Source organism: Mesocricetus auratus, unplaced genomic scaffold (genome assembly GCF_017639785.1).
Source record: "Mesocricetus auratus isolate SY011 unplaced genomic scaffold, BCM_Maur_2.0 Super-Scaffold_100045, whole genome shotgun sequence".
Lineage (NCBI taxonomy): Eukaryota > Metazoa > Chordata > Mammalia > Rodentia > Cricetidae > Mesocricetus > Mesocricetus auratus.
Window position 1 is genome coordinate 1,091,374 of NW_024429222.1, and position 24,148 is coordinate 1,115,521.

Genomic DNA, 24,148 nt, shown 5'->3' on the forward strand with positions numbered 1-24,148 from the left:
ACTCTGATTTAATTCCCAGCACCCACATGGCAGTTTGCAATTGTCTGTAACTCCAATTTCAGGGGGTATGACACCCTCACACATGCAGGCAAAATACCAATGCACATAAAATAAAACTTCCCCAAACTAAGGAAAGACACAACCATACATATATAAGAAGCATACCGAGCACAAAATAGACAAGACCAAAAAAGAAAATCCCCACAGCATATCAAAGTTAAAGCATACAGAACAAAGAACGAGTATTGAAAGTCTTAAGAGAAAAAACACAAGTCACATACGAAGGAAAACCTACTAGAATAACAGCTGATGTCTCAATGGAAACTCTGAAAGTCAGAAGAGGCTGGAACAATGCATTTCAAGTCTGAAAAGACTGCAACACTCAGCCTAAACTAATGTACCCAGCAAAAACTATAAGCTCTAATTGAAGGAGAAAGAAAAACTTTTTTACAATATAAACAGCCTAAAAATGTATATCCCACAAACCAAGCCTAAAGGAAATACAAGGAGGCAACATTTCAAGCTGGAGAGAGGAATGAGTACAGCTAAGAGACGGTGGAAAGAATTGAAGCCATAATTACTAGACATAAAGAACACCAAAACTCAACAACATGACTGCAATCAGTCATATTTCAACAATAACATTAATTATTAACAGCTTCAACTCTCCAATAAAAAAAACAGGATAGCTGTTGCCTACAAGAAACTTATCTTCCTTTAAAGATAGGCACTGCCTTAGTGATGGACAAGAGTACTTCAATCAAATGAGATCAAGAAACAAGCAAGTGTCACTATTTTAATGTCTGACAAAACAAACTTATAAACAAATCAGGAGAGAAAAGGGGTACACTTCATTCTAATCAGGGGACCAAGAAGACATTATTATTCTAAATATATATTCATCAATATCACCAGTGCCAAATTTCATAAAAATTTACTACTGGAATTAAAGACAGAGTAACATTAACCCAATAATAGTAGGTGATTTCAGGACCATACTTCCTCCAACACACAGGTTCATGCAAGAGAAGCAGAAAAGCATCAGAATTAAGTGACATCATACATCAGATGGGCTGAATACATATCAACAGGTTAGTTCACCCAAATACCAAAGCATCCTATTGAAGCTTCACTAAAATAGACCCCACCCTGAGACACAAATAAATCTTTACACATTCAGAAAGATTCAAATAACTCATGAGTATCCTACTTGACCATAAAGCAGTTAAGACTTAAAACTGACAGCAAACAAATCTCTAGTAAAACATAAATTTATCTGAACTGAACAATTTATTACTTAATGGTGAATGGGTCAAAGAAGAAATCACAAAAGAAATAAAATTCCTGAACTAAATGAAAATGAAAACACAACACAATAAAAACCTCTGGGACATATTGAAAGAAGTCATATGAGAGAAATTTATAATGTACAAATAAATGACATTAACGAATGCAACTCAAACAACTGAAAAAAAAAAAGAACAAACCAAATTCAGACCAAATAGTAATAAAAATCAGAGCAGAAATTAGTGAAATTAGTGAAACAGAAACAAAGAAAACAATATAATGAACAACAGACCTAAGACCAGATTCCTTGAGAAGATAAACAGGACTAACAGACCTTTGGACCCCTAAACAAAGAATGAAAGAGGATTCAAACTAACAAACTGGAAACAAATGGAAAATTTCACAACAAGCATTAAATTTTTTTAAGGGAATACTTTTAAAAATCTGTACTCTATTAATTTGGAAGACCTAAAAGAAATGGACAACGTTCTAGATTTAGCCAAACCACCAAAATTAAACCAACAAGAGAGGAATAGCCCAAACTGACAAACAACCAATGAAGAGACTGAAATAGCAATGGAAGCCCAACCAAAAAAGGCCATGTTAGATGGATTCAAAGCAGAATTCCATCAAAGATCTTCAGCCCATCCTCCTCAAACTATAAAAAAAGGAACAGAAAGAAGAGACCAAGCCCCACAGGAGTATACTTTGATGAGAATCACTCAGCTGCAGCCACTAAGAGCACCACCTGCGCACACTCACTACTTCTCCTTTTAAAGGGCCCTGCCCACCTCCCATCTGCCCCCAATCTCTCTGTTCCTTTCTCTTTCTGCCTGTCATGCCCCCCTTTTCTCTTCTACTGTTCCTGTCTCCAGACGCTGGTCTCCCCCTTTCCCTCCCCTCTTTTCCCCATTCCCTTTCTCCTAATTAAAAAAAGCCTCTACATGAGCTGTCACATGGCATCTTTCTCTTTCACACAGCTTTTAAAATCACAACAGTCATTGCTTAAACAGGTAAATGCCCCATAATAGCAGTGTCTTAAAATTAGCCAACATCCTAGTAAGTATTTCAGTGCCTTCTTCAGCTACCTGTCAGACTAATTCCTAAGTCAACCATGCTTGCCTTCCCCAGAGCTAACCTCATGGCAACTCTGTACTCCCTGCAGACTCAAGAGAGGAACGAGTGCTATTTTTGATACACATCTTTGAAAAACACGTGCTTGATATAATTCATGGAAGGATAATTTTGTTTCTGAAACTACGTGGTGCTTTTAACATCTCATCAATAACCAAAATATCCTCAAGTGAAGTATTCCTCAACTGATTGGAAAGCTGATTTCACTTAAGTATTTTTAAATCTTGGGATGGACAATCAAGATTCTAAGATTTTCCTGAATCATATGTACATTTCAAAAATTGCTCAGTGAAGTATTTATTCGGAAGAAGTGAAATTATTGAAAACTGTCACAACTAATGCAATAGCAGCTTACTTACAACCAAAGTTGAAAGAAACTTGTCCAGTATTATACTCTCATATTACAAAAGAATATAAAAACAATTGCAACCATTTTGCTGAATTTCAGTCATGTCATACACACTATTTCTTACAATTTTCTTTATGTATATTCTATCAGACAATCTGTCTGGGCCTTGGTAAATACTGTTCTTCCTATGTAGTAGTATAGCCATATTTTGTATTCAAAGGTAAGTTATATCTTTTCTTTGTTCCTTTTTTTCCTTTTGAGACAAGGTCTCAAACATGCTATGTAGCTGAGCATGGCCTTCATCTCCTGACTCTGTCTCCCAAATACTAGTAAGATTAAAGAAATATGCCGCCATACCCAACAAGTTATGTCTGATTCCTCTCAGATTCCACTTACATATCAGTTCAACTCAAGTCTTTCTCGATCATCGGCTCCATAGAGCTGTTCAGAGGAGGAGAGCAACCATATCAAGCCTCTTGAGTGTGAGTACCATGCATTTAGAATGGTGACCAGGGAGGATAGCACTAACCTAATGATTGCTGTGTGCTAGGCCTCCAAGGAAGGAGAACAGAGATGGACCACTGTCTTTGAGGAAGACAAGGAATCAGGGTAGTTAGAGGGAGCATTCTGACTGTGATCCAGGGGTTTCAGTTAGTTGGTAGGGGCTCTTCAGAGTCCCAGCAGGGTGTAAGTGTAGCTCCTGCACTGACTAAGTGCAGAGGAGAAGTATGACACTGGACTGGAAGTTTCCAGACAGTGCTAGTACATTTGTGCTGTCAGATGGGCACTTCCACATGGGTTTTGAGACTATGTGCTGAGAACACATCACTCACTAGATTGCTTATGTACTATTTACTGGGTACAGAACAAGCATACTTTGTTTAGCTTTATCCTTATAATCTTATGAGGTACAAAATATTACACCTGTAGTACTGGTTGTGCTTATGAGGCTACTACGGCTGATGGGTGCTGAAAAATTTTGCAAATAATGCTCTTTCTGTTAGCTTTAAATTTTGTATAGTTTACTTTCAGTGATTGTTCACCAAGTATACACAGTTGCTCAAAGTTTTGGGCCTGAAAGATTGTAAGAGCCAGTATAGATAGAGTACACCAAGGAAACAAGGGCTTCTGAACACAACAGGAGTCGATGCACATATGAACTCGCAGAGACCAGCAGCATGGGCAGGGTCTTCACAGGCCTAAGCTAGATGGGGTTCCACTCCTGAGAGAGGAAATGGACACAGGCCCCCATTCCTAGTCTAGATGCTATCTCTAATTGATAACTGCTCACAAAAGAATAGTTAGTTTTCTCCAATAGAGTCTCACTGGGTACACAAAGCAGACTTAAGCGCAGGCCATATCCATCAGTAGATGATAAACACAAAATGAACTCAATTTTATCTTTGAGTTTTTTTTTAAATCTGGCATCTTCCTGTCCCTTCCTCCTCCCTTACCCCTTTATCCCCCCCCCCCCGCCTCCCCTGCCCCCATTTCCTACTTTACCTTACCTTACAAACCTTTTGCTTATATTTAGCGTTTTATTTGGTTTGTTTATGTGAATGTGTGTGTCTCAACTTCTATATCTTCTATATGTGTTTCTTATGCTTTTTTCTTAGGCTTTTTTTTTTTTGCTTTTTTTGTTTTATTCTGGTTTGCTTTATATACTTTATCTTATTACCACTGTTATTTTAGATCCCTATTTGTATTCTAATAAGAGAGAGAAAAAGAATGTGGATTTGGGTGGGTGGGGATATGGGGAGAATCTGGAGGAGTTGGAGTAGGAGTAATCAGAATATATTGTATTAAAAGTCTGTTAAAAAACTAAAAGGTTTGGCCTAGTTCTAGTTTCATTTCTGTTGCTGTGAGAAAGTCCCTTAGCAAAAGGGAACTTAGGTAAGCAAAGGGTTTACTTGGCTTACAATTCCAGCTGACAGCCCATCATTAAGGGGAAGTTATGGCAGAAACTCAAGCCACTAGTAACATTCCATCAGTCAAGAGCAGAGAGAAACACACATATTCATGCTGTCCATTTCCTTAGCCCAGCTGTCCCCACTCTTTACACAGGTCAAGATCCTCTACTTAGGAAATGGCACAGTCCAGTGGGCTGTGTCGTCCTAATCAATCCCTTACAGGATGTGCCCATAGGCCAACTTGACCTAGATAATTCCTCAAATGAGAGCCTCTTTTCAGATGATTCTAGATTGTGTGAGTTGACATTTTAACAGTTAGAAACACTAACATAATTTGTGACATAGGTAACCACAATTAATGTCTAAGTCATGTGATGAGTTCATGGATTACACAAGGAACCATGAGCTGAGCCTATCAATTCCTCCTTGGAAAGACTGTACCAGATTAATTGCTGTCAGTCACAAGTTGCTGTGGTAAAGACATTTTACAAGGGTCTGTCATGCAATTTACTCTCCATACCTTCCAGATGTATTCCTTAATATAGCAAGAGCATCTGGGTAGCCATCCATGTTGTAGTCTCCAATATGAAGGGTGAGTGGAATTGGTATTGAAGTTGGTTGTTCTTCATGCAAAAATGGCACAAAGCCCCAGAGTGTACCCTTATTGCTGAAATCCTGCAGCACAGGAACCCACTAAGGATAAAGAGAATAAGATTAATCATAATCACTTTAGAAAAATAGTCATTTGAAAAAGGAATGATCTATTAAAAATGTTGAAGACAGTCATCATTTTATTTCATCTCCACACAATGATAGGCTATTATAATTTTCCTTGATGAATGTGTAAGACACTGGTGAACTAGTCTTCATAGGTTTTGTCATGAACATCTTTGCGGCAACAGCACACAGAGCCACAGGTCCCTCAGAGCATGCATTCGGCCTTGGGAATGAACAAGCTGCGTTTTCACCTGACAGGCACTGCACAGACAAGGAGGATGAGCTATGACACAAAACAGTTGCAAGTAAGCAAAGGTTTCAGTGACTCTTCATATTTCTATGACGACAAAGAAAAGAACAGAAAAGAACAGACTGCTTTTAAGGGAGCTTCTTCCTTTCTCTTCTGATTGCACACTTCTTCTCTCCTCGGTAAATTACTACACCACTAGAATATGCAGAGTGGAAATCATGGCATTACAGACGTGCCCATGTTCCCTGAAGAGTCACTGTGCTTAGCACTGAACCATGTCTTGAACAGCTGACTTCAAATGCCAGGGGGTCAAACATTCCGACACATGTATTTTTCCCCCTTCACAAGCAGCTGATTAATTATATTGCTGCAAACTAAACTATATTAAAAACATCTTTAAAAAAGGAAGGTCAGCTGGGCAGTGGTCATGCACACCTGTAATCCCAGCACTCAGGAGGCAAAGGCAGGTGGATCTCTGTGAGTTTGAGGTCAGCCTGGTCTACAGAGTGAGCTCTAGGACAGCCAGGGCTGTTACACAGAGAAACCTTCTCTTGGAAAAAAACTCAACCAACCAACCAACAATCAAGGAAGGTCTAGCAAAAAAGAGTGCCTCCAGAATTTTATAGCTTTTCCTAAGAAAGTGCAATTTGTTATATGCCATAAGGAGAGGCAGGACCCTTAAAAATAAAGACATTGAATAAATTCATTTAAAGAAAAAGTATTACTTTATATTTTGTGAACTTTAGAAAACATTTAAATAATTTCACCTGATTTTGAAAAAAAAACTGCTACATTTTGCAAAAAGCTAGAAATTTCACAGAATTTTCAGTTGTTACAAATTTCTGAAGCAGGGTCCAGTGTGGGGGTACACACCTTTAATCCCAATCTTCAGGATGCAGAGGCAAGTGGATCTCCATGAGTTCAAGGTCACCCTGTTCTATATAGTGAGTTTCAGGACAGCCACAGTTACACAGGGAGACCCTGTTTCAAACAAACAAACAAACAAAACAAACAAACAAACAAACAAGAAATCCCCCAAACTAACAAATAAACAACAACAACAAAACCTAACAATAAATCAATTTCTGAAGCAGTCAGTAATTTATGAATGAGGGGTAAATGAATGGTATATAAAGTGTTTCTGATAAACTGTATTAAAAATTTTTCATTCAATGTAACATCTATAACACTCATCAAAGAACTGTGACATTTGTCTTTGTAGAGATAGGTAACTATGTAATTTCCTTCCTTCCTTCCTTCCTTCCTTCCTTCCTTCCTTCCTTCCTTCTTTCCTTCCTGTTTTCAAGACAGGGTTTCTCTGCATAGCCCTGGCTGTCCTGGAGCTCACTCTGTAGACCAGGCTGGCCTTGAACTCAGAGATCTGCCTGGCTGCCTTCCAAATGCTGGGATTAAAGGTGTGTGCCAACACGTTCAGCTAACTAAATAATTTTCAAGTATTCTTATTTTTATACCTATGAACCAATAATGGGAAGTTTCTTGAGCTAGTTTTTTTTAAATGATTCACAACTATCCAAATATAGTCAAAGATTATAAAATAATTCAGTTATTTTTAAAATGCTGAATGTATAAAGATTTGTTTTATTAAGTTTCTGAATATAAAATGTGGTGTTTCCTACTCAAAAGGGCTATAAAAGTCAGCATGATATCCTATTATTTATTAATTCCCCAAGAAAATAAATCTGGTTAACTCTAAAAGTGTCATGACCTATTATTTCCATATTAATCCTCCAATGTGACTCTCATGATTCTAAATTATTAAGCAACAGGCAAAAAGTCAGATTGAGAAATGGAATGGATCTGCACATGGAAACAAAAGCAGGATTAGCTCTGGGAACAAAATTATCTTCTTTGTAAGTTTTTATTATAATGTGCTTTCTATATTGCTGGCATCTAAAATGCTACATTTAATTTAACTGTAAGATCTAGAATGGGATTTTTTCACTAAAAATCACATAACAGCATTTTTATACCTCAATGAAAGAAAAGATTTAAATGTATTTACTTAGGTAAAAAGGAAGAATTCTATAATGAGAATTTGGATTTTATTCTGTCCTGCTTCTTTAGACATCTTTTCTAAAGCACATGACACTGTTCATAGCATCCCCAAAGCTGACATACCTTCCCTGTTCCAGATCTCATTAAGTATATGGCACTTTTCTGACAGTCTTTGTCTTCACAGCCTGGTAGCAAGTGATCCATGTGTCCATCTCCATCTGTCAAAAAGAGTCAGGAGTCCATTAACAGTTCAGAATAACATCTTCATGTGTGATAGTTAAAGTTCCAATTTGTTCCATCATCCAGACAAAACCAACAACTTAACATAAGACTTTATAATGAAGGTGAATCAATTAAGAAACAACACTCTGTTCCTTGTCACTTATTATCTAGACTGTATTTTGCTTTATTTTATTTCTGAGTCTTGTTTTAAATTGCAAACTTCTTTGTGGTTAGATGTTATTATATGTAACTACTGAAATTAAGCTTGATTTAAAGTCATTTTAAAACTTATTTAGAATTATTATTATTATTATTATTATTATTTTGTTTTGGGGATTGAACTCAGGTAATTACACATATTAGGTAAGTGCTTGTACCCCTGAGCTACATGGTCAGGCCCAAATAATTTTTTAAAAGGTAGTTTTTGATTGTTAAATAATTATATTAACAGAGAATACATGTATGCACACAATAACATTATTAGACAGCCAATTTAAAATATGGGGCACAAGTATGTGTCTCTAAGTGCCTTTTAGCCAGTATGAACTTCAACTCACTCTGATCCTTGGCTTCTCAAAACACCCATGCATTTTCACCAATAAAGATACAAATGAAGGGAAATCACTCACTGCTGTGTCCAACCCCCATCACACTAGATAATGTGACTGTGGCCCAAAACATAGTTGCCAACTAATTAAAACATTTGGAGACATTTTGAAAAATTGAATTTGACTGTATAGTTCTTGAGTGGTAACTTTATAGATAATATCAGGCTGCCTGGCACAATTTCTTTACATCTGACTAGATTTTTGGCAAGAGTGCTACTATTTTGCACATACCTTCTGAGACAGATACATCAAAGGACCCCAAATCACCTCTTCTGATGCTCCTTCATGTATGAAGACCCCACTGTCTGAGGTTTAGGGAGCTTGAGGACCTAGAGCTTAACCCTTCTGTTACTGGAGCAGTAATTCAACCTTTAAATTCGGGGCATCCTTTGAGCTCCTTTAACAAACACTAACTTACTCGCTATGGTTACTCTGTCATTTCACTTGGGCCCAATGTAGCGTTTACAGATGGGTGGACATCAAAGGATTATCAATACAGATATAGCCATCATTGTATAGAGATATATGAAGAGAAGTGTATGACAAAAACAAGCTTAAAGCACCTCAATAAGTTATTTGAAAAAACAAAATAAAACAGAAGTTAGACTGCATGGGACGAAGATCTAGGCAGTGGAGTCTGACCTTAATAAAAAGTATGTTTTTGAAGATCACTTCCAGTATTTTTAAAACCATTCAAGGGGTTGTAAGTATTAGAAAGTACTTTCTCCCTGTTCTCTGTTCTTTTCTACAGGGGCAGCTATTGTGGGAGTGTCTTGTGTATCCTTTTATACATATAGCATGTGCTTTGCAGCATATTCTATACAGTTTAGCTACCTTGAAAATTTGATATATGATATCTATTTTTAAAATGTTTAAAATTTTAAAAATTATGTGTAGGTGTCTCTGTGTGTGTATGTGCATGTAAATGCAGGCACCCATGGAGGCCAGAAGAGGGTGTGAGATCATCCTGGGGCTACAGGCATTTGTAATTGTCTGATGTAGGTGCTGGGAACTGAACTCAGGCCCACTGTAAGAGCAGTATATACTCTAAACTGCTGTGCCATTTCTCCAGTCCCAATTTACTTTGAGAGAGCCTCACATTGTTAAATTTATATCTGGCTCATGCATAGCATCCTGTTAAACTGTATGGAAAATAAATCAATATATTCTGTTCTTACCTGATATCTACCCCTGAGCTGTGGCAAGTCCAAATAGTCTAACTACAAGGAACCCAGTATAATATTATTCTTATTTAGTGTGTAAATGACATAAGTGAAAATCTGCTTAAATCATTACATGATAGTAATTTTTTGTCTAGTTTTTATAAAGGGATTCTTTTTATATTTAAAAGTCAGAATACTACACTCTTACTAATAGGTCATTCTGACAGAAAATAAACAGAAATAACTGAATTAAAGACCAAATGGACTTAACAGATACTTATAGAGCATTCCATTCAAATACTGTAAAATACACACTATAGAACTGTCTCTAAAATATTAGGAATCAAGTCTTAACAAATATAAGAATACTGAAACAATTGGTTGTACTCTAATTACAATGGGATTAAGACTGTAAATCAATCGAAAGAGAAATCTAAAAATGTACACAGACTCCTGAAGATAACAATGTGCAACTGAATGGAGGATCATTGCAAAAAAATCAAGAGGGAAATACATTATTAGAAACAAATGAAAGTGCAACATACTAAAACCCATGGTACAATGACCACATTTTTAGTAGAGAAGTTTATAGTATTAAGTACCTACATTAGAAATAAAATCAGTTTTTAAAGCAGTTAATGGTGCATGTTAAGACCTCAGAAAAAGAACAACCAAACCCCCAATCAGTTCACAGAAAGAAATCATTAAGACCAGGACAAAAATTCATTAAACGAAAAACAAATAAACAAAACAAAACCCCATAGAAAAATCAACACAATAGTTGCTTCTTTGAGAAACCCTAAGCCAAGCAACCAAAAGAAAGAAAAGACAAATTAATAAAATTAATGGATGAAAAGGGAACCACTGAGGCATATACCAATGAAATATGGAAAATCATTAGGTCTTATTTTAAATAAATCATTAAATTGGAAAAAGTCTCAAAAAAACTGATAAATTGATGCATATGGCCTACCAAAATTAAACCAAGATGAAATAATTCAATGAAATGAAGCAATGATTAAAAATCTCTCACCTAAAAAACTTCAGGCCCAGATGGATTCACTGGTAAATTTTATTAGACCTACAGAGAATACTAATGCTTCTTAAATTATTTTATAAAACAGGAAAGGGTGAAGTATATTGCCCTCATACCAAAACCAGACACAGATGCAACAGAAAGAGAAAATTACAAAGCAATTTCTTCAGTGAATACATATGCAAATATTCTAAACAAAATATGTGTAAATCAAAGTCAAGAACACACCCAGAAGATCAGTATTCATCTTTCTAATAAAGTTGGCTCTATTATAGAGACACAAGAATCATTCAACACATAAATCAATACATATTATAAATTGGAGTCAAGGACAGAAATATCAAGGTCATCTTGATACACTCAGAAAAGACTCTGACAAATTCTAACACCTCTTCTTGGTAAAAGTGCTGAAGAAAATGTGAATGGAAGGAACATACCTCAGTGTATATCTATATCTAACATTATATTAAAGTTGGAAAAATTCAAAACATTTCCAACCAAGTCAGGAACAAAGTAAGACTTTCCACTTTCTCCACTAATAATACTGTATACTAGCTAGGGCAAGAAGATGTGAGAAATAAAGGGGACATACTAGGGAAGGAGGAAGTCACAGAACCCCTATTTGCAGATAAGATGATTCTATAAGCAAGAGACCCTGAAGACTTTAGGAGAAAACTCTTAAAAGTTGCTAAGCAGTTCGGCAACATGTCAGGAAAATTAACATACAACAGACAAACAAACAAACAAATATAATAGTTGTTCTAATTTGATTTTCTTCCTGATGAAATACTGACCAAAAACAACTTGGGGGAAAAAAGGGCTTACTTCAGCTTACAGGTAACAGTCTATCAGCTAGTGAAGTCAGGGCAAGAGCTTAGGCTATAACTAAAGGAGAAGTCATGAACACTGCTTGCTGGCCCATACTCAGCCAGCTTTCTCATACTCAAGTTTCACTATGGCTATTCCCCAGGCTCAGCACAAATGTTTAAGAGTGCCTTTGCATAGTGGCACCCTGAAAGGCCAGAACATTTAATTGTTGGTTTTTATTTACATTTTTGTTTGTTTTAACACTTGATATTCAAGAAATCTCTACCAAACATTAGATATATAATGAAACAGAGACCAGTGACTTCCAAGAACACTGTGTGTAAAATACTTCAGGAAATTACCGTGTAAACAGACTACTACAAATAAACAATCAAAAAGGCAGCAGACCCTGAAGAAGATGAGAACTGGTTTCCACCATTACTAGACGGTAACACTGAACTGTCTACTTTGTAAATAAGAATGGCAGCAACAAACCCACAGGACACACAGAGAACAAGGGAAACAGTCTTGCCAATGAAGCAAGATTAGATTAGAGGACACCCAGGTGGAAGCCTTGCCACCAAATTTACCCAATTAAAAATGTAAGAACATGACCTCAAATGAGTTCAAAAATAAAGGAACATGAAATGGCCACTGTTAAGAAAATGACATATGTACAAGATGGTATCGATAAAGAGAGTGTAAAACAAAAGCAAGCAGATGTTCTGGAGCTGATGAAACAAGAAGTTCAATAGAGATGAGGAGGCAGGACAAACGTCTGCTACACCTGAAGACACCAATTGTCATGCAGTCAGGGGAGCAGACCCAAAAGGCCCCGTGAGACACTAGGAAGTTAAACAGTACTGTGAATGAAGAATGCTTAATAAACTACTCATAGTCATCAGAATCCCTAGGGGCAGAAGATGGCCACAGAACACAGCAAAACACAGTCTGAGAAGACAGCTCTGTCGGTAAGGGTTTGCTGTGAACGCATGAGGACTAGAGTTCGATCCCCAGTACCAATGTAAAAGCAGGGTACGGTGGCACAGAACACTTGACTGACATATGACAGAAGTAACCATAGATGCTTCACGTGTAGACTCTTAAAGAGGAAAAACAGGATTACCGTGAAGCCAAAAAAAAAAAAAAATCTTGAGAAATACAAGCTATGAGAAGACAAAGAGAAATTTTGTGTATTTATTACTTAATATTTTTGGTTGTGAGCCTAGCCTTTAATGGCTGAGCCATCTGTCCATCCCTTATTACTTAATATTTAGGAAAGAGTGTATCTAGATTTAGATCCTGGTCCCAAATGAGGAACAAAAACTTAGAAGTGAGCCATAGCTAAAAATCTGACTGAATCAAAAGGAAATTAAGGAATTTCTTTCCAGAAGCTTACAATACATAGAAGAAACTTAATAATGGAATGAATTTACACTGATGAGAAAATAATACTTGATAATAAAATCTTTCAAATTGGCAATCTCATCCCAAGATAAATCAACACTTAGTGAATTTTGTAAGAGAATCTCTTTGCTTGGTTTCTCCCCAGAGTTAATAAATAAACAAATAAATATACCGAGAACTATATGTGTATTATAGTTTTGAAATGGGCAGTTTAGGAGAATAGTCATATAGTATAAAAACTTTTCTATGTGTAAAGTCATTAAAGGTGTAAGGAGCAGAAGGAAGGTTTTAAACCCTTCAAATCTTACACAGCAGAGGCTCACTGTTGGTCCCCATCACCAAGGATGTGGGCCACACATCTTAGGAATGAGTGAAGGAGACAGAGAGTACACAGTATGTGAAAAAATCTGATAAAGAACTAAACATCCTTTCCCATCTCTGGCACTTTCATCCTAGCCCTTGAGCGTGCTTCTTAACCAGTGGGATAAATATTTCTCACCTCAGACAGACTTGGAACGATCACTTGAACTGCATATACAAAACTCCCTCACATCCCTAGAGATGGAGTTGCTCTGTTTTGTCTAGGTTGGTTTTTGAACTTGGCTCAGTGTTCTTGACTCAGTCTCCTATGTAGGTTGGTTTATAGCATTCACCATCATTCCTGGCTCATAAAAATTTTCTTATAAAATAGTTCTTGATAAAAAGTATTATTAATATGAAAGAGAAGTAAACCTTTGCATATTCTAAATTCTAGATTCTTTTCATATTATTGATATTTTAAAAAACCTTGGAAAATAACTCTTAATTAAGTTGTGACTATTAGTACTATGGGGTAATGCGATGACAGGCCATGGCAGAGTAAATACATACACTGTCCATTCATCTCTGTGTATGCTACTGTGGAAGGGAACAGGAATATGAATGTCTTTGTGAAAGCTGCTAATGGAATAGAATGTTCTGGGCAAAAGGAAAGTGGCAAAGGGCATTTTCACCTATCCACCTATACTGCCACCATTTATCCAATCACCTACCCACCTAGTCCTCCAATCAGCTCTTCAGAGGGTGAAGGCTCAGCAGAGGACTCATGTAACCACCTACATCCAAGAAACAACATAGCTCTGATTTTCCTAATTAATTGGATGAAGCATTTATACAGAATGAACAGTACAGAGCTGTAGAACGAAGAAAAAGGGCAGTTCACACAGCCAGACTTGTTTGAAAATAGCACAAGACATTTAGTCCCTTCATACAATTCACAGGCTTCTATATTGCTGACTGACATCAGGGAATTCCTCTCAGGTACAATTTGCTGGAGAGAAATACATTTTACCATCTTCTTAGATGTATGAATCTATTAGGTCTAAGAATAGATAAGGTGTCTTTAGTAGTCACTATTACAGTGCTGTAGAGATCAAAGAATGAGGAGATTATTAAGTTTGCAGGGCACTAAAATAGGTTGTTATACTAACCAGAGTGGAATTATAGTGATCCATGTTCAATTAAGTAGTGTTATATTACAAAATATTGAAGACATCCATTAAATTATAAAATATGTGCAACAGTGTAAAAGTCATCATTGTACAGAAATTTTATTTTCAAAGGGATAATTTTGCATTCACACTAATAGGCATCACTAAAATCAGTTAAATGTACAGTAGTTTTGAGACATCGTAATTAAGTCTGAGGTATGGCTTTGTACAAAAACTCATTCACAAGTCAAGAATTTATCACATAAAAACCTATACATAGGCTTCAGGGACACTGGGTTCCAGTTTTTCCTTAAGGATATTTAACAGCTTTAGATGCTGAGTATGTATAAAAAATTCAAACTCTAAAGTAGCAATTTATAATTCTCATATAAATTCCCTTTAGTGTCCTTTCCTGTTGCTATGATTAAACAGCTAGAGAAAAGCAACTTAAGAGAAAGTGTTCATTTCAGCTCACAGTTCCAGGTTCTGGTCCGTCAGAGTAGGGACGTCACACCAGCAGAAGCTTGAGGAGGCTGGTCACATGGCCATCATATTCAGAACAGAGAGCAATGAAGGCATGCATGCCAGTGCTCAGCTGGCTTTCCCACGTTTATCAGTTCAAGATTCCCTTCCTACAACCAACACAGGTGGTCCCACAGCAACGAACAAAATCAGGACAGTCCCTCACCAGCATGCTCAGAGACTCAGCTCCCACCATTCTAGGGTTTCTCAAGTTGACTACACTAACCACAACTGCCATTTTCAATGAAAGCATTTGAAGTATTTATCAGACCCACAGCTGGCATCCATGACTCATCATAATACGTGTCTTGTACAACTTTTTTTTTTGCTACAAAGTAGATAGAAATTCTGGGACTAAAACTGTTTGCTACAGGAGATGTGAGGCGGCAATCTGCAGTGACATGGAATGGAAATACTGATGAATTACATTTAGTATTTGTTCCAGGGCTACTCTAAGAACACCTCAGTACTTTGTATGCCACATGGAAATGTGTATAAATGCAATGCTTGTTGTACTAAAAATTTATAACAGTATTATTATCTTTCTTTGGAGTGATAGAGTTAGAAAGTCTAAACTGGTTGCTTTTACTTCAATCACATGCAAACAAAATTGTCAGTATAAAGATATAAAAGGATGTTAAGAAGCTGTATAAACATAATTTTCTGTTAAAATGTTAAAAACTGCTTAAGCTAACATGTTTTTCAATGGTCAGAGCTCAAGAAGTAGAAAAATGAAAACATGAAAATTTTTTTCCCATTCTCTTCTTCAGATCACTTGTAATGTGCTATTCCCCTCTCTGTTGCTCCCTCACCCCCACAATGCTCACCTTTGACTTTCCTGGTTTCTGCAGTTACTATAGGGTAAAAGGGCCATCCAAAGAAATCCACTCTGCCTCTGAACCCAGAGCCAGTGGAAGAAACATACCCTGGATATGAAACCTGACAGTGAAAGAAACACTCTTAGCCCTGAACCCAGACCCTAAGAAACATACCCCAACTCTGAAGCCTGAGCCAAAGAAATACACTTTGTCTTAGAATCAGTCAGTGGAAGAAATATGCCCTGGGCTGAAACTAGAGCCAGAAAACTTAAAACAGACCAGTGAAAGAAACAGTTTGTCCCTGAAACCAGAGCCATCTCTGCCCCTGACCAATTAAACTAACTAATTCCTGAGCAGAAAAACACCTCCCCGTGAAAACTCTGCCCCTAAGAAGCCCTATATAAGCCCCTTGCTTTTTTCCACCCTGGCAGAGTCTTGAGTGAAGATCTTCATTCGCCAGAGCAGAATAGAAGAACCTTGCTGAGATGCTCCCTTAGGGGGTTGTGCAAGGCTGAGCAGGAAAAGCAACAACTTTTCGCTGGAGCCGGAGATTGCCACATTTCTGCAGGTGCTTCCCATTTAACAGTCTGTAGTCGAAGTAGCATATTGTGCAGAAGACGTAGATAGCTCTGCTAGGACATTTCCTTAGGGGTACAGAGCAGAACTCAGCTGTAATGGCTCTCTTCAGGAGAGGAGTAGGATTGCTATACCCTGAGGGGAGACCATCCCCCACAGCACCCCAGCTTCAGGTAGCCTGGCTTCCAGACAAGTCAGGACACTTTTTCCTCCAGGGATGAGCTATCCTATTGGGCTCTACCCCTCCAGAGCTGTCCAATTGTGGATCTAGGTTGCCTGGCTTCCCAATAAATCAGGACACCTTTGTAGCTCCAGAGCTGTAACACTCACACTCACTTACAGTTCCTCTAGGTTATGAACTCATATTTGAAGATTTAAAGCTAGGAGGCTCATATGAGAGAGAACATGTGCTGTTTGTCTTTCTGGATTGCCTCAATCAATATGATTTCTAGTTCCATCCATTCACCTGGCTAGACCCTGGGGAAGGGTGTGTCCTAAGTAGTTTTAATGAATTATTTTAAGCAAATGAAAAAGTTCCATTGGTTACCTAGTAGATTTTAAAGACTCAAGTTCAAATTTAGTACCTAAACGTCTTCAAATATCACCCTAAGGATCCCTGATCCCAAAATGCTAAGGATATTTCCAGAAGGGCAAAAATTTTTAAGAGTCAGAAGAACAGTGAATTTGCAGTGGCATTGTGTCTCCAAGGAATATCAGAGAAGCTACAGCCATAACATTTGTGATGGCTATTCTTCATTATAAACTTGACTACATCTGGAATTAACTAAAACCCCAAAATAGAGGACACATCTGTGAGGGATTTTTGCTAAATCTGAAGTAGGAAGATCCACTTCTAATACAGATGTTGAGGTCGAAGACATAATTTTAATCTAGATCATTTAAACTGGAAACACCCACCTCCAATCTGGGTCACACATTCTTCTGGAAGCCTCTATAAAAAGGACATGGAAGAAGGAATCCTTTGCTCTTTGCCTGTTTGCTCTTGCCTTGCTAGCAAGTTCATTCCTTCACTGGCATTAGGGCCTACTTCTTCGGGATTCCAGAGAACACTGAAGACCAGCTGAGACATCCAGCCTCAGGGACTGAGCAACTACTGGATTCTTGGACTTTCTGTTCATAGCCAGACATTGTTGGATTAGCTGGACTGCAGCCTGTAAGCCATTCTAAAAAAATCCTCACCACCCCCCCACACACACACACCCACACACACTCTCTCTCTCTCTCTCTCTCTCTCTCTCTCTCTCTCTCTCTCTCTCTCTAAGTTCTGTTACTGTAGAGAACTCTGACTAATGCAAAGTCTCATCAATATAATTATGAGCTGAAGAACAACAACAAACATGCAAATATGGATAGGGAAAGCCCAGGAGGCTTCAATCCCGCCCAAAACAAACAAGTAATGTGGAGAGTGGGAGAAATAGTCTTCCTCAGGGACAAGCACACCAATTATTTATCCAATACTAAATGGTCAGCCCTGAAAATATACATACAAGGAGCATTATGCAGACTAAGCAGGTTATATTTATGTATTTATGCATACACACTATCAATTAATTAAAAATGAGGTATGAATTTGAAAGAGAGCAAGAAGGGATGTATGAGAGGACTTAGACAAAAGGAAATTACGGGGAATATGACGTAATTGTAATCTCAAAAATATTATTGTAAGTAGATCTAGACTTGACAAAACCAGCAAAAAACCACACCAATAGAGAACATTTTTTGTGGGTTCAACAGATGTATAGTATGTTAGATAGACTAGGTAAGGAAAATAGGGTCCACAGTGTTGGGGGTATGGCTTTCAATTTTGAACACAGTGGTCAATGAAGGCCTCCAAGAAATAGTGACATTTTAGTGAAATCAGAGGACATCCAGAGGAAGAGGATTTTATAAGGAGGGATGAGAAAGGGTAATTGGGTACAGGAGGGACTACTTGGAAAACACAACAAGACCAGTTAGCTGGAAAAGTTACAATAATAGTTTGGTGAGGCGAGATGCTATGGACATAGGCTCCTTCAATGACCCCAATGTCCAGCTTTTAAAAGGTGATGAAACAAGGCTTTGCTAATAGTTAAACCTGGTGGGTCTCCAGAGCTTGTTATGTCATTTGTATTTCATTTGCATATTAGTATCTAAGATCTCCAAGATTTTTCTGCTGTATTGATGGTTTTCACTGGAATTCAGTACTCTTTAATAATAACAGAAAACAATGAAGCGACTTAACAAGACAGCCAAATTTCAACTATAAGAATTAAATAAACAGAAACAGTATTAACTTAAGAATTTGTAATTAAAAGTATCCTTAAATGAGTCATATAACTATACCTAGAGCATCCCCTATTCAACTTATTTATGATATAGCTATTGCTTGTCTACTGATTGCATGTAATTTTTAAAATTTAATGCAATTAAATTTTGTAAGAGACAATAACCACATTCACGCACTCATTAACATACAAATGAAATAAAAAATTTAAATCTCTATACATGGCTTATCTGACTTCTTATTCCCCATCAAGTAACAACAAGAAAATAGAAATTTGTCAAACTGCTACTAAACAACCTGTCTGTAAAGCCAGGGGATCTGAATGCTCTAAGTGCTGTTTTGATACAGTCATTTCTGATCTACCATGGTTAAGCCGAAATTACAAGAAAATTTTTACCAAGCATCATGCAGATTTCATAAGCTAACCTTATGGTGGCATTTTCTCAATACTTATTATCTACTATGGTAGCTACAGCAGTATCAGATTTGGTGCTAGCAATCAATGTCACTATGATTATATCGATTGGTATTTTCCACTATGTTAATATTCATGGATAACAAAGTTTTCTGTTTTCCTTCCCCCTTTAGGTAGGATGCCTGGAGACTAAGACAACAACATGGATGTCTGGGTACCAGACATTATGATGATCTGATACATGAAAATATCAGATATGGATATATAATATGTAGAGTTTTGAAGTCATTTCATATTTTAAAATATCAATATCCTATATAAGGTTTTGTTTTTCCTTTCACGTGTTTGTTTGCTTTTTGAGATAGGGTCTGATGTTAGTGTCTACTGCTGTGGAGACCCCATGACCAAGGCAACCCTTATATAAGAAAGCATTTAATTGGAAACTTACAGTTTCAGAGGGTCAGTCTGTTATCATAATGGCAGGGAGCATGAAGGCATTCATGATACTGGAACTGTGGCTGAGAACAACTTCCTGATCCACAGGCAAAAAGGCAGAGAGATACTGGCCTTGGCATGGGTTTGAGAAACCTCAAAGCCCACCCTTAGTGACACACTTCCTCCAACAAGGCCACAATTTTTAAATCTTCTAATCCTTTCAAATAGTGCCATTCCCTGGTAACTAAACATTCATATATATAAGCCTCTGGTGTGGGGTCATTCTTATTCAAACTACCAGAGGTTTCAAATGGACCAGGCTGGCCTCAAATTTACTAGCTATATAGTTGCAGTTCACCTTTAATTTTGTATGTCTTGTTTCTAATCCTCAAGTGCAAAAATATGCCTGTTTTTTGTTGTTTATTTATTTATTTTAGTACTAGTGGCTGAACCAGGACTTTGTGCATATCAAGAAGACACTCTACCAACTGAGCTACACAGCTATACAGCTTTTCGTTGATTTTCACATTACATCACATGCATACAAAATAAATATTTTCCCTATATAATTTTTGTTGGAAAAACACACCTTATTTTTTATCAAGTTTTTGTTTTATATAATCTAGTAAAGAGTCACTTATTTGAAATTCTGTAACGTGTTTGAAATTTGATGTTCTGAACGTGTGTAGGAAGAGACAAAACTAACACTATCATTTAAAGGTTAGATACAGATGAAATAGAGTGAGACATAAAATGTCTTCCACAGCTGGCAAGGCAAGACACACCTGTAATCAGAACACTTGAAAGGCAGAGGCAAGAGGATTATTAAACTTTGAAGTCATATATAGCAAGTTCACGCTTTCTGCCCGCAATGGTCCTGACCACCTTCAGCCCTCCTTGTCTTGGTCCTGTCAGTTTATGTTTTACGCTTTCCTTAGAGGGCTCATCTAACATCTGATCTTTGGGCTCCAACTTGCTTTGTTTTTATTTCTTTGCATAGAGTTATTAAATGTTCCAGCTTTGTTTCTATCCACATTATTAATGTGACAGGGTTAAAGCACCTATATATGCAATCCAGCTTTATTTCATTATTTACACATCTTTATGTACTGTAACATTATTATTCTTTAGGTCTTTCAGAATAAATTTATTTTACTTTTAAAGAGGGCTGGTGAGTTGCCTCAGTGGTTAACAGTGCTTGTTGCTCTTGGAAAGGATGTGGGTTCCATTCCCAGCACCACATGGTGGCATACAACTCTTGTTTTTAATTTTAATTTTAAATAGCTTGTTTTACATGTCAATCCCAGTTCCCTCTCCCTCCCCTCCCCCGCCAATCCCCCAGCCTTCCACCCTATCTCCATTTCCTTCCACATAGGGGATATCTAGAGTCTGTCATTTCACTCAGGGCAGGATCCAGGTACTCCCCTAAGAGTCCAGGCTGAGAGAGCATCCCTCTTTGTGTTATGGACACACGATGTCTGTATGCCAGGGATAAACACTGATCTACTGCCCAGGGCCACATAGGTTGTCCAGGCCTCCTCACTGACTCTCACATTCAGGGGGTCTGGATCAGTCCCATGTTGGCCTCGCAGCAGTCGGTCTGGGGTCCAAGAGCTCCCCCTTGTTCAGATCAGCTGTCTCTGCTGGTTTTGCCAGCCCAGACTTTGCCAATTTGCTCATTGCTCCTCTCTCTCTGACACTGGGTTCCATGGGTTCAGTTCAGTGTTTAACTGTGGGTGTTTGCCTCTGCTCCCATCAGTCACTGGATGAAGGCTCCAGGATGGCTATAGACATCAAGTTCATTATCAGGAATGGGCATTTGAGGTGGTCTCTCCACTATTGCTTAGCTTGCCAGTTGGTGTCATCCCTTTAGATCACTAGAGGTCACACTGGTGCCTGATCTATCTTCGAACCTATGATTCCCTCTTCCCCCTATTGTACCCCCCAACTCAACCTTCCTGTTCCCCCATGACCTACTCTCTCTTCCTCTTCTCCCCCTCTCTTCTTCCCAGCTCCCACTCCCCCCCCCCCCCCCCCTTAGCATCTCCAGTTTCAGGCAATCCTCTGATTGCCACAGACTCCAGGCATGTACACAGTATATATACATACATACACAAAGGCAAAACAATCATAAATATAAAACTACTAACCCTAAAAACAAATGAACGTTTCATTTATTCTAGTGTCCAAACAACCATCTGACTCACTGGTGCTTCCTTCGTTTGTCCCTGCACCTGCCTTTTCCTTTACTCATGTGGCTGTAATTACAGTCCTGACTGGTTTCCATCTCTAGAAGGAAGTGTCCTGAAACTGCTTCCAGCTGCCTCTCTTTGGACAGGAAACTTGAGGCACCTCATAGATTCTAACAGTCCCCCCAAAGTCCAAAATGCATTTCCTTAAGCACATCCCACTAGAGCAAAGGCTTCATTCAACTTTATTTTTGAAGTCAATATATAAAGGTGGTTTTAACTAAGAACTCTTCAAAATACTTCTATTTCCCACAAATTCTACAGAATAAAAGCAGTCTTTGCTTGTCTGTAATCATTTCGATAACCCAAAGCACTTAGTAAATCTGTATGTTTCTACATTTTTGCAAAATCACTCTATTCAAGCCAAACTGGTGTGTTTACTGGTCACTAACCACACCATTTCCATGCCATCTCAGACTTTCAGCTGAACCTTACAGGTGCCTCCAAGTGCAATCCAAGTTCCCACTGTCCAACCATGTGATAGTTTTCACTTGTCCTGTGGTATCAACTCCATAATCAGAAAAGAACTATAGTTTCCTTTCCCTCTTACTTGTGGGAATTGTTTTCATTGTTCTTGTATTTATTTTTGGGATATTTATCCTTTGTCTTCCTATTTATACTACATTTATATAAAGGCAAGAATCTTCAAAACTTCAGCTTTATTACATTGTTTTTGGTACAGCAATTCAAGTATAACAGAGGTCTAAGTTTTACATTTAATTTGTAAGAGTTAACGATCTTGTACAATTATATGACTTTTCTAAAGAAGTTGTTTATGTAACTGAAGATGGAATAAATTTTACACAAACTAAGAAAGTCTGTGACAAAAATTCTCATAAACATTTTGTTAAAAAAACTTTACTGGGTAATAATCCTTTACTTAGTTTCTTCTTTATCATTCTATAACTTATTGTTCACTACTTCTTAACTACATAACCACATAAGAGAAAGCAGGGAGGTAGAAATGAGATTAACCTGTTACTTTGATCATTTCTAGCCTTTGTTGCTGTGTTGATTTGTGGGGGCATTGAGAGACAAAAACAGTCTTACCAAAGTCTGCAAATGCTGACTGTCCAATCACCACTAGGTTTTTAGGTTTTTCAAAGACATTATTGAGAGAGAAGTTTCCACCCTGTCAAAGCCAAAAAAATTTCAATTAGGACATTATAATGCATTCATTTGTCAAGCAGAAAACTGAAGAGAAAAATGACTTAATCCTTTTGCTCTTTCTCTAAAGGCACCCCAGTCTCCGATCCACTTTGATGATCAGGGAAGCCATGGTGAGCCTCAGAAGACGTGTGTGGAGCGTGTGTGTCCTCTGCGACGGTCCATGTCGCTTCTCAGCCCTGCAGCGCTGCTCCACACCTCTAGTCAGCTCTGTGACCCACTCTTCTACAGTGTGGGCTGCTTTTGCTCTCTTAGCCATTTCCTTTGCCCTTTCTACTTCTGTGGTAGGAGCACGGCACAAGTTAACATACAGACATTCTACCCTTCACAGCTACCCTGCTTCATCCAGTGCCCACACCACACTCCAAGTAACCCATCTTTCCCTAGGTCACGGTCAGCCTTGCTCATGTTACTGTACCACTCCCAGGTTTTCTCACCAAACCATCTGATGTGGAGTGGGGTAATGAAAGCTCCATTCATCTTCCTCTCAGTCTGAAATAATTTGATAGCTTTGTAGTAGATTACTAAAGACCCAATTACTTAGTTTACAAGTCAAGACCATACTAATCTTGTCTAAAGCAGTTTTGCTAATCTTGCTTTTCTTTATTTCTTTATTCCTCTGTCCCCGAATGCATTTGGTAACTTTTGTACACTCCACTTCTTGCCTGTGTCCTCGTCTCTGACTTCCTATTATTAAAACCCTACCAGTCATTTCAAAGGTCAAATCTTTCTTGAAGCCTTCACTGCTAATCCTGGGTGGGTCAGAGAGAAGCAACTGCTCCTCATTTTTTGGCTTTGTAATATAAGGCTCAATCTCTGTCACATCTCCTAGTGAGGAGGCATTGGCATATCAGTCTTACCTGTCCTCCTGGACCGCACACCTGCATTCCCAGAGCCTGTCCTCCTGGGCCGCACACCTGCATTCCCAGAGCCTGATCATGAGCTGAGCATGCATACTGCCCTAAAAAAGACTCGCTGTAGCTTCAGCTATTTACTGTGGTTTTATACATTTGAGGTTCTTTTTGGTCACCTGATATATTACTGTAAAGTACTTGACCACTCTGTCACTGATTGAGTTAATTTTCAAGATATGTTTTCCTTCATTTATGTTAGTGATATACTCAGTGAATACTGATACAGAGTCTCTCTTTGTGTAATTTCTGGTAGGTTCTTTTAGGAATTCTACTTAGCCCAAACTTAGCCTTTCATTTCCATTCTTACAAAATTAAAAAATATAACTATTTAGGTTAGTCAGAATCCCCACTTGCTTCAGTTAACAATAGCCCTGGCCTGCCTTGAGTGAGGCT

The 24,148-nt window shown here is 37.9% G+C and overlaps 1 protein-coding gene across 3 annotated transcripts in view; it reads right to left on the bottom strand.

The window, feature by feature from the left end:
- Window positions 1-24,148, bottom strand: part of Itfg1 (integrin alpha FG-GAP repeat containing 1) — a 128,869-nt gene that overhangs the window by 35,518 nt on the left and 69,203 nt on the right. For all 3 annotated transcript variants that reach the window (XM_040735391.1, XM_040735390.1, XM_040735392.1), the window contains exons 8-10: window positions 22,725-22,806; window positions 7,787-7,881; window positions 5,201-5,373 (exon numbers count right to left, since the gene is read on the bottom strand). In XM_040735391.1, the coding sequence (XP_040591325.1) occupies window positions 5,201-5,373; window positions 7,787-7,881; window positions 22,725-22,806 (350 nt within the window). The remainder of the gene's footprint in view (window positions 1-5,200; window positions 5,374-7,786; window positions 7,882-22,724; window positions 22,807-24,148) is intronic.